Below are 14,434 nucleotides of genomic sequence, written 5' to 3' on the forward strand. Positions count from 1 at the left end.
GTACAAGCCCACGTATGTTCATTCGCAGTCCGCGTGGTGTCTCTGAACCTGCGGTTGTTCCCCCGGTTCTTCGCGCGTCACTCCCCCACCGGTCTCCGTGCAGCTTCCCAGCGCGCACCTCCCTGCGCTTCTTCGTACTTTTCAGCGTCCCCTTCCATTCACCTTTGTCATTGTTCCACGGTTATGCTCCATAAGTCACGGCAGTTCCGAATAGTAATAATTACGCGCCCTGCGAAAATGTCGACAGCTCCTAAACTAAAAAAAAACTTGCGTATAAAACTAAACTATTGTTATCTTGCCAGGTCAGGCCCACTGAGCTATGTAGCTCTTTTTCAGAAGCGACCTGGCCACAGATGATAGCTCGACGAAGCGGCTTATCACGTGGACATTTATAGCAGCCAAATACTCGGAGCGCGCGTTGACTCTAAATTTAGAGGCAAAACCCAGACGACTGGGAGAAAAATCCATGCGACCACAGGGAGAAACACGCAAACTCCAAATGTACAGCAGGCGTCCGGGTCGGGGTCGAATCCACGTCCTCCTTCTGCGTACCAGGCGAGGTAGTTAACATCTCTCCCACCGTGGTACTATGTGACTCTCCGACTGGACATCTGTGAATGAGAGCTTTGCAGCTTATCGGATTCCTCCAGTATAGATACATATTCTGATTCTGTCAGGGTCACCGGTTGCCCCCCCCCCCCCCCCCCCCCGTCCACTCTTGCGAACGAGACTCATCCTCGGCCCTTTGAGTCCTCACCGGTAACTGCGGAAGGGGGCGGCAGGGGGAGAGAAACGAGACGCCGTCGAAAGCGTGTCCGCGCGTTGCTCGCCAATCCGCCCCGTCACCCGGCCCCCTCGCAGATGATGTGGCTTCCCGACGAGAAACGGGACCTGGTGGCCTTAGACCTGGCGCCCGGGTTCCGCCAGACGACGGGCGTCAAGAAGGAGCTGAGCTACCTCCACGCCCACCGGATCGTGACCCTCAACCTCCACTACAGTGGCATCAGCCAGCCAGAAATCAGGTGAGGGGGGGGTGGTGAGGATGGGAGGTCCGGGGCAACGATCGCCATCTCTACTCCTTGTTCAAGGGGGGGGGGGGCGGGCCCCCCTTTTCGGCGGCACGGCCTCCCCCAGCAGGAGGAAGTGTGTCAGTCTCCACGCGGCGTTTGGGGCGGCGTTGGCGCGGAATTTGGCGCGGCGTTGGTGCGACTGTCGCAGTTTCTGTTTCGGCTAAATTTCATGGGACCTTTTGGCCAGTATCAAAAGTATCAAAAATAATCTTGATTCCGTGCAAAAAGGTATCTAGTTGGTGTTTGAACATCTTAACACCTTACTCTTTGTTTTTGTCGGTAAAGCCACGTAGGTAAAAAAATTAATAATTTTTTTACCTACGTGACTTTTACCGAACAAACCAAAGAGTATGAATCCTTGCAGCCACGAAAACTTCAAATCTAGAATATTAACACCTATTTTATTACCAGAAAGGGTAAAACATATTCTTATTTTTTTAAATCGGTTAATTTAGCTCAGCCAACCAGGCGAGGTGCCGAGAGCGACCGGGATAGTGGAGGCTCACAATCCATGATGAGCGACGTCCGTCCGTCGTTGTTAACCCGATCGCCGTGTGCCGCTTGCGCGACGCAGCAACTACTCGGAGCACAACGTGACGACGAACCTGTACGTCGTGAACTCTGCGTGGATCTACTCGATGGCGTGGTGCGCGGGCGCCCGCTCCGTCACCACCAACGACTGCGGCTCGCTGGCGCGCCTGCCCCAACCCGTGTGGCGCTTGGTAAACGCTCGCAAGAGCCGGCGCCGCCTCGCGCACACTCGCTCTCTTTCTCGCTCTGTCTCTCGCTCTGTCTCGCTCTCTCGCTCTCTCCCTCTCTCTCTTTCTCGCTCTGTCTCGCTCTCTCTCGCTCTCTCGCTCTCTCCCTCTCTCTCTCTGTCTCGCTCTCTCCCTCTCTCTCTCTGTCTCGCTCTCTTGATCTCTCTCTCTGTCTCGCTCTCTCGCTCTCTCTCTCTCTCTCTCTGTCTCGCTCTCTTGATCTCTCTCTCTGTCTCGCTCTCTCCCTCTCTCTCTCTGTCTCGCTCTCTCCCTCTCTCTCTCTTTCTCGCTCTGTCTCTCTCTCTGTCTCGCTCTCTCCCTCTCTCTCTCTGTCTCGCTCTCTCCCTCTCTCTCTGTCTCGCTCTCTTGATCTCTCTCTCTGTCTCGCTCTCTTGATCTCTCTCTCTGTCTCTCTCTGTCTCGCTCTCTCCCTCTCTCTCTCTGTCTCGCTCTCTCCCTCTCTCTCTCTTTCTCGCTCTCTCCCTCTCTCTCTCTGTCTCGCTCTCTCCCTCTCTCTCTCTGTCTCGCTCTCTCCCTCTCTCTCTCTTTCTCGCTCTGTCTCTCTCTCTGTCTCGCTCTCTCCCTCTCTCTCTCTGTCTCGCTCTCTCCCTCTCTCTCTGTCTCGCTCTCTTGATCTCTCTCTCTGTCTCGCTCTCTCGCTCTCTCCCTCTCTCTCTCTGTCTCGCTCTCTTGATCTCTCTCTCTGTCTCTCTCTGTCTCGCTCTCTTGATCTCTCTCTCTGTCTCGCTCTCTCGCTCTCTCCCTCTCTCTCTCTGTCTCGCTCTCTTGATCTCTCTCTCTGTCTCTCTCTGTCTCGCTCTCTTGATCTCTCTCTCTGTCTCGCTCTCTTGATCTCTCTCTCTCTCTCGCTCTCTCGCTCTCTCGCTCTCTCCCTCTCTCTCTCACTCTGTCTCGCTCTCTTGATCTCTCTCTGTCTCTCTCTCTCTCCCTCTCTCTCTGTCTCGCTCTCTTGATCTCTCATTATCTCTCCCGCTCTCGTTCACTCTCCCTCTCCCTGTTGACGATGTGCATCCCAGGATGTGGTGTCCGGGGTGGCTCAGAGGTTCAGGGACGCTGGGAGATGCAGTTTTCATGAACTTCGCCACTATATATATATATAAAAACGAAAGGTTTGTATTTATGCAACCCCCCCCGCCTTGTGTCTGTCCCAGAATCCTGGGGACTACAGGCTCATGTGGATCACGACCGACGTCATCTCAGCCACTCTGGTCATAGCCATATTCATCGTGCAGAGGTTGGTGTCTCGCGCGTGCCGCCGTGCAGATAGCGTGGGTGCATTGTAGCCGGGGAAAGGAGGAAAAGGAAAATGGAGAGAAAAAAATTGGCATCAGATAATCGCAACCGCCAGCGGGCAATTAGGGACCGCGCCGACGATGAACGTCGCCAATGCGGATGAACGCGACCGTCGCATTGGTCGCAGGGTTCGTGCTCCCGAACCCCGCGAGGGTTTAACGGTTTGCCCCCCCCCCGCCTCGTTCGTCGTTATCGTCGCCGTTGTCCGTCATGCGAGCGAGGAGCCCGATTCGTGCCGCGCTCTGACCAAAATAGATATTTTTTTCTCTCCCGGATCGACCGACCTTTTCATTCGGCGTGCGCGCCGACGCTCGTCGATTAATATCGGTCCTTGCGGGGGAGTACGACGCGCGCTGCGTCAAATGGCACGCGCGCGGATTTATTCCCGTGCCGCAAATGATTTCCTGACGGTTTAAGTGCTCCGTAGGCTGATGGAACGAACGAGACGGACCGAACGAGACGGACAGTACAAACGAGACGGAGACGGACGCTGCCGGAAGCAAGGAAGTTAAATGCTACGAATGAGCCAAAAAAGTAATAATTCACATATCTAAAGCTCCTTCCTCCTCCGATGTACTCGGAGGAGCGCTGCGATGAGAGAATCGATTCTCGAATCGGAGCGTTGGCCCTCCCCCCGGCAGTGCGACCGGCGGCGATGGCGGGGAGGGTCGCCCCTTTCCGTAAGCAGAGGTCGTTCATTCACCACGACGCCACCCAGACACCAGCGCGGGCACGGGGACCTGCCGAGTTCATCCAAGGCGTTAGCGAGCGCCGCTCAAGGGTGCGGAGTGGAGGGGGCGGGTGCGGCGCCAGGCCTTGCTTGCACGTCCACTGTTGCGTTCGTTTCGAATGCCTTCTTTTCCTTTCGTCATTTGTTTGTAACATCTTTCATTCTCGCTGTCTCTTCCCGCCTTTGTCTCTCTCTCTCTGTCTCCGTCTCTTTCTCTGTCTCTACCTCTCTCTGTCTCTCTTTACCCCCCCCCCCCTCCCTCCCTCACACCAAACTCTCGTGTCGACTTTCTGCTTGCCGCTCTTGAAAGCTATCATTTGATAAGGTAAACCGGCGAAGACTTCGCGCGTCGCACAACCGCACGCCCGGCTCTCCGTTGTCGTCGTCGTTTTTGCTTCATTTGTGTCGTGCGTATTAAGTAGACTCTCGATTTATCCGCGCGCGGTTTATCCGATTTGCGGATTAGCCGCGCGCTCGAGATTTTTTGAACACGAACTAATAACCCGTGGAATGTTTTACTCCCTTAAGCCCAAACTAATCATCTAAAAACAGTTGTACATTCTTATTCTTGGAAATGTTCGCCGCAAGTCCCGTGCTTTTAAACCAAACATAGAAATGTGCTCCGGTTAATCCGAAAGCCACACGCGAGACCGCCTCTACGCTACGGTGGCGAGAGTTCCGTACCTTCGCAACGAGTTGGTGGGCGTTCGATTGATGTTGACTGGCGCGGCTCTGCCGCCATCCACCAAGTGGGGGCCGAGTTTTCTGCGCGGGAGCTGCCGAGCACCCGCGTCGGTCGGTCGGTCGGTCGTCGGCGTTCGTTGCAGACCGACAGAGCAACAATCGAAAGCGCCAGTTGCGCTTCAGCAATTTGGCCGATCGTTTACTCTGCGAGTTGTAATTGACGGAACATTTTTTGGGATTATCCGCGGTTCCGAATGATCCCGCGGCCGTCCTCGCACCGTCATTAGCGCGGATAATCGAGAGTCTTATAACCGTATTTATTTATGAATGTATGTTTATATATGTGTATGTTTATATATGTGAACATATATAAACAATAAAGTTGTGGAACGAGCGCTACCGGGAGCCAGGGAGTATTGCTGCACGGATTCTCACCGGCGCCGCTGTACAAAGAGCGGCAGTGTTTTTTTTTGAGCTGTACGTAAAAAAATGTTTTTTATCGGAAAGAGTCGAGTAGTGTTTTATCAATGAAGCCTGCCTCGTGTGGCTCGTGTTTTGAATTGCCCTGTGGACACAGCTGACATCCGGCGCCGATGTCGCGGTCGCAGATTCTCAGCACGCTTCAGCACACGGCACTACCGTGTGTGTGTGCGTGTGCTTTTTTTTTGCGTGGCTTTCATATGAACGTTGGTAATGAATGATACGTTTTTTGTCATATCTGATAACGCATGCAGCATGCAACGGTCGTAATGGCATTTTGCAGTATGTTCAGTTTTTTATTTGCATGTTCACGGGAAGACTGATTTTTCTTTCTGCTTGCAAGAATTCTAATAACTTATTTTTCATGAACACGATTATTTTTGAAGCAGTAAAGGTGCAGCGCCTGCAATTGCTCGCTCACCCCACTGCTGGCGCAACGGAGCCTCCGCTAGAGGGGAGGGGGGGGGACCTTTATAGAGAGCCCCTCCACAGGGGTATTTGGCCTACTCTTCCACACTGGTCATATTTCTTCGATGAAGTGGGAGGTTATATTCTTAGGTTTTTTTCGGTAAAGTCACGTAGGTAAAAACATTAAAAAGTAAAATAAAAATAAAAATCACGACGTTTCGGAGGCAACACAAGCTTCCGTCTTCAGGTGGTACCGTCACAGCCACGACAGCTGTATCAAGTAAATGAGAGATTGCAGGAGTTACCACTGCGTTTATATAATGGTTGGAGAAGGTGGTGGGGCAAGGGCCGCATACTTGTTATTACTATGGTAAGGTGAGGCTTGAGACTAAGAACAGACTGCCTAACAAAGGCTGAGCCTTTGTTATGGAGAGGTGCGGTTTGTGACTCAACCTGTAACAGGGAGACCACCACTAGACATGGTAAAACAGTAATGGTTGTCTGTCAAAAACAAATAAGTGGTAGGTTACCCATCTTTTACCCCACCAGACGTGACCTGCCGATCGACTTAGCCCTATTGGTCGGTGGACCCATGTGCAGTGTAGTACAACTTGCGGGGTGGGGGGGGGGGCGGGGCTGGTGGGATTTGAGAAACCTCCCGTGTTGTTGCTACTGCCACGACTGGAGATTTAGTTGCGCCAGTCACCTCTGGGTTGTTTCGTTGACCATGACACAACTCTGTCAGCACCCACAATTATAACATAATAGTCATGGGTCAATCCGCTGCTGAGCGAAGGCGACGCCATGCAGTGTAGGATACGTGTGTGTGTGTGGGGGGAGGGGGTTGTTTGACCATACTTCACCACGCTGGTCAGTGCGGGGTTGTGAAGGGAGGTGCCCGGGGCCCCGTTTCAGACCGCCGCTCGCCACCGCGAATCGAGGCCCGCCAGCGTTGGTAGGGCAGTGCGCTAACCGCTTGCGTCACCACTCCAGCCCAACAGCACAGGGTTCCGCTCGCTCTGCGCGGCGGTATTAGTAGTAGGAGTATGTGCTCCAAACGAAAGCGTAACGCAAAGCGAAACCGCACGGTACGCAAACGATTTTTATTTCTTTCGCCAGGCAAGGCCCGCCGAGCCGTGCAACTCTTTTTCAGAAGCGACCTGGCAATCACAAATGACACCTCAACGAAGTTGGGCTTATCGCGCGGAGATTTATAGCAGCCAAAAACTCTCTTAAGCACGCGCTGTCCCACGTCTGACCTCAAGCCCCATAATGCAGCGAATTTTGGGGAGAAATGGGTCATGGCCGCATGTACAGAATCGCGGAATCACACAAACCGAACCCGCAAAAACGCGATGGGAAGCTACACACAACATCGTCGCGTACCAGGCGAGTATTAGGAAATCTGCCTGCTTTGGATTGACCAATAGGGGGCGATATCCTGTCTCGCGCGAGCAAAAAAAACCCCCCAACCGATCGGAACTCCAAATCGCCCGCGCGCCAACTTCATTCGGCTCTTCGATGTTGCCGCATGGCCACAGCCCATGGTGGCTCAGCGGTAGAGCGAACGGCTCGCAGTCGGAAGGTTTGCGAGTTCAAATCCTGGCTGCGGCTTGCTAAATAGTGCTACGTGACGTTTATACCGCGCCGTTCTGCAAGCCGCTCGAAGGGACGTAGTCGTTACACACGCGCGGTGCCTTTCTGGCAACAAATCTGCCGCTCAAAGCACCATCATCATCACATTGATACTCAACGTAAAGATAGACAATTCTGTACAATGAGAAATATATAACCGACATAGCAGGAAATTAATAACGCATGCCATGTCCCACTGTGGGAAAGTTAATAGTCGTTGTCTTCTTGCAAGAGTTTGCTCCTGCCATGGGAATGTGGAATTTCCACCACTGGCTCTGACTTTTTGACTCCTATGGAAACTAAACATTTTCAGTGGCGGGGGGGAGGGGGGGCGGGGGCCGATCCACGTGTTGATTACTGACACTCAAATATTAGCGAGGAAATGAAAGCGAAAACTAAATTTGGTTTCAAGGCCTCTCCGCGTCTCCCAACAATCTTAGCACGCGCGTTCGATCGTCAACGCTCTCCCGTGTAAAATGCGGAGCCATCGCCCTCGCAGTATTCACTCGGATGTTGAGAGAAAAGTTATTATTGGAGTGCCACGGTAGCGAGGAGATGTTAACTACCTCACCTGATATACAGGAGGTCGTGGGTTCGATCCTGGCCCAGACACCTGCCGTATATTTGGAGTTTGTTTGTCTCTCCCCGTGGTCGCGTGGATTTTTCTCCGGGTCCGCTGATTTTTTTCCTCCACATTTAGAAACACGCTTTTAGATTCTCGGCTGCTATAAATTTCCACCCGATAAGCCACTTCGTTGAGCTAGCATTTGTGGCCAGGTCGCTGAAGAAAAAGAGCTGGAAAGTTGAGTGGGCCTTGCCTGGTAAAATAAAAAAATTGTTCAGTTGAGTTTTTTATTAAAGGGTCATTATAACTCCGTGGAGTATCTATAAATGGGTCGCCCCGTAGATGTGGGGGTTGTCAACGTTGCTCCAGGTCCATCCCCATCAATTTTCAACAAAACCTCTATCGCACGATCGCTCGATTTCTAAGTGAAGCCCCGGAACAACCCGGCCGCGTTGTGAAACGTGCGGTGCCCCCAGCTTGACCTCTGACATCCTCGCCCCCCCCCCTTCCCCGCAGGTGGAGGCTGGGCTCCATGACGGTGTACAACCCCGAGCAGATCATGCTGAGCACGTCCGTGCGCAAGAACAGCCGCGACGTCAAGACCATGAAGGAGAAGCTCATCTTCACCGGTAAGTTGGGTCACTGGCGGTTTGCGGGCGGCGCGGTGCGAACCGACGCTGCCGACGCCGCGTCCCGCCCTCCCGCGTCGATGGACGTCGGGCCCGACCGGGACGATCGTCTTCCTTCGTTCGATCGGTTTCGGCGGCGGACTAAGAGAGAGAGAGAGAGAGGATTTCCCCGCGTCGACGTCTGTCCGGCGAGGTCAGCGGTACATGGGGGACAAAAATGGCTCGATTAACATCCCAGAAAGTTTGCCCGGCAATGGGCATCGCACGGTGTTTTTTTCGCGCGGCACTGTTCAAGAAACGACTTTTGCTGCGTTGGTTGGCCCGCGCGAAAAATGTTTCGAGGGTTTGACAAAGTGTGGGGCATGCGGGTCGAACCAGAAGATCGTCTGGAAGTGGAATCTTACTCTCAGGAGCGGACAGGCTAAGCCAGAGATGGACGGGGGGGGGGACGGGGGGCAGCATCCAGGCGATGGGTGGGATGTCAATGCGCAGAAACGACCTCTCGGTGTCGTCGCTCAATAGAGGTTGCTGTGGAGGCCCTCCGCCGCTATCGATGGGAGGAGGGAAGATGGGAAGCGGCGATGGTCTGTGGCCGAGTACTGGACAATGGGAAGCGCGTGGTCTGGCACTCGTGCGGGATTTAGTGGTTCAGAGTGGTGCGCGTGCGCGTGCGTGTATATGTATGTGTGTGTGTGGACGGCGGACGGATGGAATGTGCGCAGCTAGCGATAGTGTAGCGGTTAGCGCTATGCTGCGCTACGAACCTGGCTACACGAGTTCGATTCCCGCTCACGGCCAACACCGGTGACGATTATCTGAAACGGTCCTGGGCCTCCCCTAGGTCGACTCAGCCTCAAATGAGTACCTGGTGCGGTGTGTAAAAACATCGCCACAAGGGAGACAAAGGCGGTCGGGCATTGTTGGCCACCCACCCCCTCGTGTGCTGTGCCGACATTCATAGGTGCTCGCTAACAGCACCTGCCCCTACAGTCTGTTAAGGCTACACGGGGTCGGGGGATCTTTGTTCTTTGTCTGTGGACGGCTGGACGGACGGACGGATGGCAGAGTAGGCAGGCGCAGGATGCACATGGACGTGGCTGGATAGATTGGAACTAGCAGCGCAGTAGGCAAGTGGTGAGCGGATAGAGAGATAAACGGATGATGGAGTGGTCCTGCAGATGGATGTGCCCGGGCACAGACGGAGACAGATGCACAGCGGAGAACGTTGGACGAACGTGCAGCCCTGATCAACGGCAGAGTGAGCGGCGAGATTGATGGAAGGGAACACGGATGGACACGAACGCAGATGGGTGGACAGGCATGCGGACTGGTGGACAGATTCTGATGGACTGCAATACGTACACACTTACAGACAGATGGATGGGCACACAAACTATACAGGTGGTGGACAGACACACAAAGACAAAGATCGCCCGTGTAGCTTTAACAGTCTGTTGGGGCAAGTGCTGTTAGCGAGCGCCTGTGAAGGCAGGCACGGCACACGAGGGGGGGTTGGGTGGCCAGCACCACGCCCGGCCGCCTTTATCTCCCGAGTGGCGACGTTTACGCACCGCACCGGCTACTCATTCGAAAGACCGACGACACGCGGACACACGGACACACGCACACGCGCACACGCGCGCACGTACACGGCTGAGCCCGCGCTTGAACCGCTGCACGTCACCCCCGTGCCCCCCCCGGCTGTTTCCTCCAGAAGTTGAGAACGGGGTCATGAAATCGGACGCGTGCTCCCTGTCATCGGACAGCCCCACCGAGGAGGCGTCCAGCCAGCCCTGCAGCCCGCCCCCCGCGCAGCACGCGGACAGCTCTCCGACGTGCGTGGAGTAACGCGGCGGCGGCGGCGCCACCGCCACTAAGGAGTGTGCGGGTCGCCGCGACGCGGAGCGGGGTGGCGCGCTGCGGTTCGAATTCCCTCTCTCCCGGCCAACATCGGCGACGATTATCTGAACCGGTCCCGGGCCCTCCCCTACGTCGACTTGGGACTCAAATGAGTTCCTGGTGCGCTGTGTAAACATCGCCACTGGGGAGACAAAGGCGGCCGGACGTGGTGTTAGTCGCCCACCTAACTCGTCTGCCGTGCCGGCCTTCATAGGTGCTCGCTAACATCACTTGCCCCAACAGTCTGTTAAGGCTGCACGGGGGATCTTTGTTTTTGGTGGCACCGCCAGTAGCAGTGGTCAGGCAGGGCCCCAGTGGTGCTTTGTGTGAACCAGGCGAGTGCCCTTTAACCCGGTTTGCATGAAATAAAATAAGTGTATTGTAAAGGTAAAGGTGCAGCCCTGCACGCCACTGCTGCCGGAAGGGCTTCCACTAGAGCCCCTCTGGAAGGGTTTTTTTTTCTGGTCTACTCTTCCATCCATACGGGCCAGATATCTTGGAACGGGTTGGGGTGCCCACACTTTACCCCACCACACGCGCGTCCGGCCCATCGATTGGCCGCGGTGAACCCAATTTTAATGCTGGGTGGACAGAGGCGGCAGAGGGGATTCAAGAAAGTTGCCTCGCTGATTCAACTGCCGTGCTGCTGTTGAAAGCAACATGAAATCGGGACATTGATCGCTCATTCGTTTAGCCGCGAACATCTCGCCGAGTCTTAAAATGCGTTTGTTTCTGCAGGAGAGTCCTGCACCGGGATGTTTGGCCGTTTCCCGATTGCTTTTAGTTTCGCGCGGGAGGAAACCGGGGTTGCCCCCTGGTGGAAATGAAACAAAAAGTCTACTCGTGCAAGGCCAAAACACTCAAAAACCTGCTGTTTCAGAGACACCCTATGCCAGCCCCTACTTGCTGTACTTCCTTCCATCCGCTGGCCTGCCTCGCGGCTCCCGAGTGAAGCTGACGCCCGCCGTCCGCCGCTTCCAGCGGTGTGGATTCGAGCTCCCCCCCCCTAAAATATTTGCGCTCGCCGGCTCGATCGGGGGGGGCACGACCACCGACGTCGTCGCTACGCTGGGCGATCCACGCAACAATACGAAGTCCGCACAGAGTCGTCGAGTCTTGTCGGGGCGCCAGCAGGGTGCCGCGCGCGTGAGAGCGAGAGAGAGAGCGAGAGTGAGTGAGAGAGCGAGAGTGAGTGAGAGAGCGAGAGTGAGTGAGAGAGCGAGAGTGAGTGAGAGAGCGAGCGAGCACGAGAGAGTGTGAGAGAGCGCGAGAGCGAGCGAGAGAGGCGCTCGTCGTCCGCGTTGTTGCATTCGTCCCGAGCCCGTCGGCGCCCAGTCGCGTGGTGAGCGTCTCCCACGTGCTTGTGAATGTAAGAAGAAGGGCTGACAGTAGGACTGTGTGCGCTCTTCCAGGGGAGTTAAGGTCGAGCCGGACCGCCTCGCCGCTCGCGCGAGCGACGGGGCGGCAGTGGCGGCTGCGCCGGCGGCGGCGGCCGTCGTCGTCGTCTCCGCCGGCAGTGCTGGAAACTCCACATTCCTATGACGGGAGCCGGCCTCTCCACAAGTCCGACCACTGTTGAATTCCTGCAAAAAGTGGTGATGGTGGCGGTGATGGGTGGTGGTGGTGTTTGGTGGTGGTGCTCGGTTTGGCTGCGCCCCCCCCCCCCCCCCAATGAGTTGTGAACCCCCCCTCTCCCCCTCCTTACCCCCGCCACTCCCCAGATCGGGATTTGAAATGCGCGACCGTCTGATTGGAATTCCAGGGCTCGAAGCCACTCCGCCCCACCCCCGCCCCCCGGATGGTTCACGGGGACGTGTGAATCTGCGCGAGGGTGTTTCACGTGTCGCGTGTCTGGTCGCGTGGAGGTTGGTATTGGTGCAGGATCCGAGAAAACCAGCAAATGCCAATCTGGAAAACCCAAGAGGCGTGCAAAAAAAAAATATTAATATAAACGGCGTGACGCGCGCAACTGCGAGACCTTGCGAAGCGATTTGAAGTGTGCGTGGCGTCAAATCGATCCATTAACCCGAAATATATTTAAAATGGTAAGTTTACGGCGGCGGTTTCAACGTTTACGCGCTAATATCGAGCGCGGTGAAGAGCGAGGCGAGAGAGGGGGGGGAAATCCACCCCACGGCCCTCTGTGAGCGTGAATTACTCACGGAGCGGCACGCGCTAAAATTAAGTTCCGGTGGAGTGTTTTGTGGAGGATGTGGCACGTGTTGTGGCCGTAAGGCGCCTGCGTCGTGAGCTTGAGCTGAAACAGTCGCACGGCGCGTTTGCCGAGCAAACAAACTAATACTTCCGTGAAATAAGATTCTGATTGTAAGAGCGTCGAGGGGCGGAGGGGGGGGGTAAGCGTCGGTAAACCCCTCCTCGAGAGAGCGGCCGTCTGCAATGCGTGGTGAAATATATCATGTAGTTTCGACACTAACTGGTAAAGAAAAACAATTACAACGTAGCATTGTGTGTGTAAATTATATAAAAATGGGGTAAAGAAAATGTAAAAAAAAAACGTAAGTTAAAAGTGTAAGAAGTGAGAGGCTTGTTTAAATTAATCGTTTTAGGGTAGCCGCGGAAAACTTGATAACCCACGGTTTGTTTTAAAATCGCTCATCTGGAGAGGCCCTTGATTGAAACACGTGTGACAATCATCTCTCGGGGGGGCCGTTAAATTGGGTACCGCTTCGATGGACAGAATGGGGGCGCTGCTGCAGTGCGTCGTTTCTCAAGAAGAGCCAACGCTGCAATGGACGCTGAGGCCCTGTCGGTTATCACGGTTGTTTTCCCAGAAAGTTTCCTCCTTAATTTAACAAAAATAAAATCTTGCATCGTTTTGTACATATATCACCCCCCGCCCCGCCGCCCCCGCTCTTCAACCCCGCAAAAGTCGGCGTGGACTTCCGAAATCAAAAAACAAACCCTACGAGCAATCAAAATGACAGGTTACCGATGCGTCGCAGCATTGGCGATCGTGCGTTGAAGCGCGGGCGACTTTTGACAGTTATCGTGATCGCCTCCCCCCACCCCTCCAAGCACGCAAGGATGACTGGAGCGAAAAGCGAATGAGAGTTGGGAGGTTTTTATTTTTATTATAAACCGAAATATGCAACAGCGACGGGAGCGCTGCATGGGTCGCCCTGCACGAAGCTACCCCCGTCGAGTATATTATTTAAGCGCAGCTTTCGTTAATTTATTTCCGCAGTTTGTGGGATGAGTGCGTCCGGCGAGATCATTTGGTCGGGTCACAAACCTCACTCGACCACGGTCCCAACGCCCTCCCGCTCCGCTCCTCCCTCCGCTTTGATTTTTTTTTTACTTTCGAATGCGGTCAAGGGAGCGGGGCGAGACAGTGTTTCGATATCTCGTGATTTTTACGCATTCCTCCCCGCCCGCCCCCGCTCGGAGGCATTTTCGTGTGTAATACTTTTTAGCGCCAGGTAAGTCGTTTGTCTACACTGTCAAAATAAATTGAATAAACGATGTATGAGATATGTGACCCGCGCGTGTGCCTCCCCTAGGTCGACTCGGCCTCAAAATGAGTACCTGGTGCGGTGTGTAAACATCGCCCACCTCCATCGTGTGCCGTGCCGGCCTTCATAGGTGCTGCTCGCTAACAGCACTTGCCCCTACAGGCTGTTACAGGCTACACGGGGGATCTTTGTCTTGTGTGCACACGGTGGAGCGGTGGCAAAATGTTTGTCGAACTGCGCTATGAACCCAGCGACCCAAGTTCGATTCCCGCTCGAGACCAACAAGCTGCGACAATTAGAACCGGTCCTGGGCCTCCCCTAAGTCGACGCAGCCTTCAATGAGTACCTGGTGCGGTGTGATTAAAAAAATTCAACACTGGGAAGACAAAGGCGGCCGTGTCGGCCTTAATAGGTGCTCGCAAACAGATGTCCGTATGGCTATATGGGGGCATCTTTATCTGAGAGCAGTACATGTCAATGTGTGTGTGTATACACAGAGTTATGCTGTGATCCGTTGAGCAATGAACCGCGTCGATTCCTGTGACTCCCCATGCACACGGCATCCCCCAGGGTGCACGGAGACTTTGTTCGGGCAGGACCTCGGCTGGGCCCTTTCCACAAGTGGCCCAGGCGCGGCTTCTGAACGCCGTTGGAGCGCAGAATCGGCGCATCCTTTGTCATCTTCAGCCATGCGTGCGGGGGTATGGTCCTGAAGTCCTAAGCTTCATCAATATGGCCCAACATGAATTTTTCTGTGGTGAATACGGTATCGATAAAACACCAATTGTC

General features: G+C 54.6%; 1 protein-coding gene across 2 annotated transcripts in view; it reads left to right on the top strand.

Moving 5' to 3' along the window:
- Positions 1 to 13,671, top strand: part of GDPD5 (glycerophosphodiester phosphodiesterase domain containing 5) — a 35,288-nt gene extending 21,617 nt beyond the window's left edge. Inside the window, exons 12-17 of one of the 2 annotated variants that reach the window (XM_078614064.1) lie at positions 862 to 1,022; positions 1,645 to 1,792; positions 3,001 to 3,083; positions 8,161 to 8,273; positions 9,991 to 10,108; positions 11,585 to 13,671. In XM_078614064.1, coding sequence (XP_078470190.1) covers positions 862 to 1,022; positions 1,645 to 1,792; positions 3,001 to 3,083; positions 8,161 to 8,273; positions 9,991 to 10,108; positions 11,585 to 11,714 — 753 coding nt within the window. In that variant the 3' untranslated portion in view covers positions 11,715 to 13,671. Of the gene's footprint in view, positions 1 to 861; positions 1,023 to 1,644; positions 1,793 to 3,000; positions 3,084 to 8,160; positions 8,274 to 9,987; positions 10,109 to 11,584 lie in introns of both variants that reach the window. The other variant, XM_078614063.1, reaches the window with a different exon arrangement.
- The last annotated feature ends 763 nt before the right edge of the window (positions 13,672 to 14,434 follow it).

Source organism: Lampetra planeri, chromosome 43 (genome assembly GCF_965212315.1).
Source record: "Lampetra planeri chromosome 43, kcLamPlan1.2.h2, whole genome shotgun sequence".
Classification (NCBI taxonomy): Eukaryota; Metazoa; Chordata; class Hyperoartia; order Petromyzontiformes; family Petromyzontidae; genus Lampetra; species Lampetra planeri.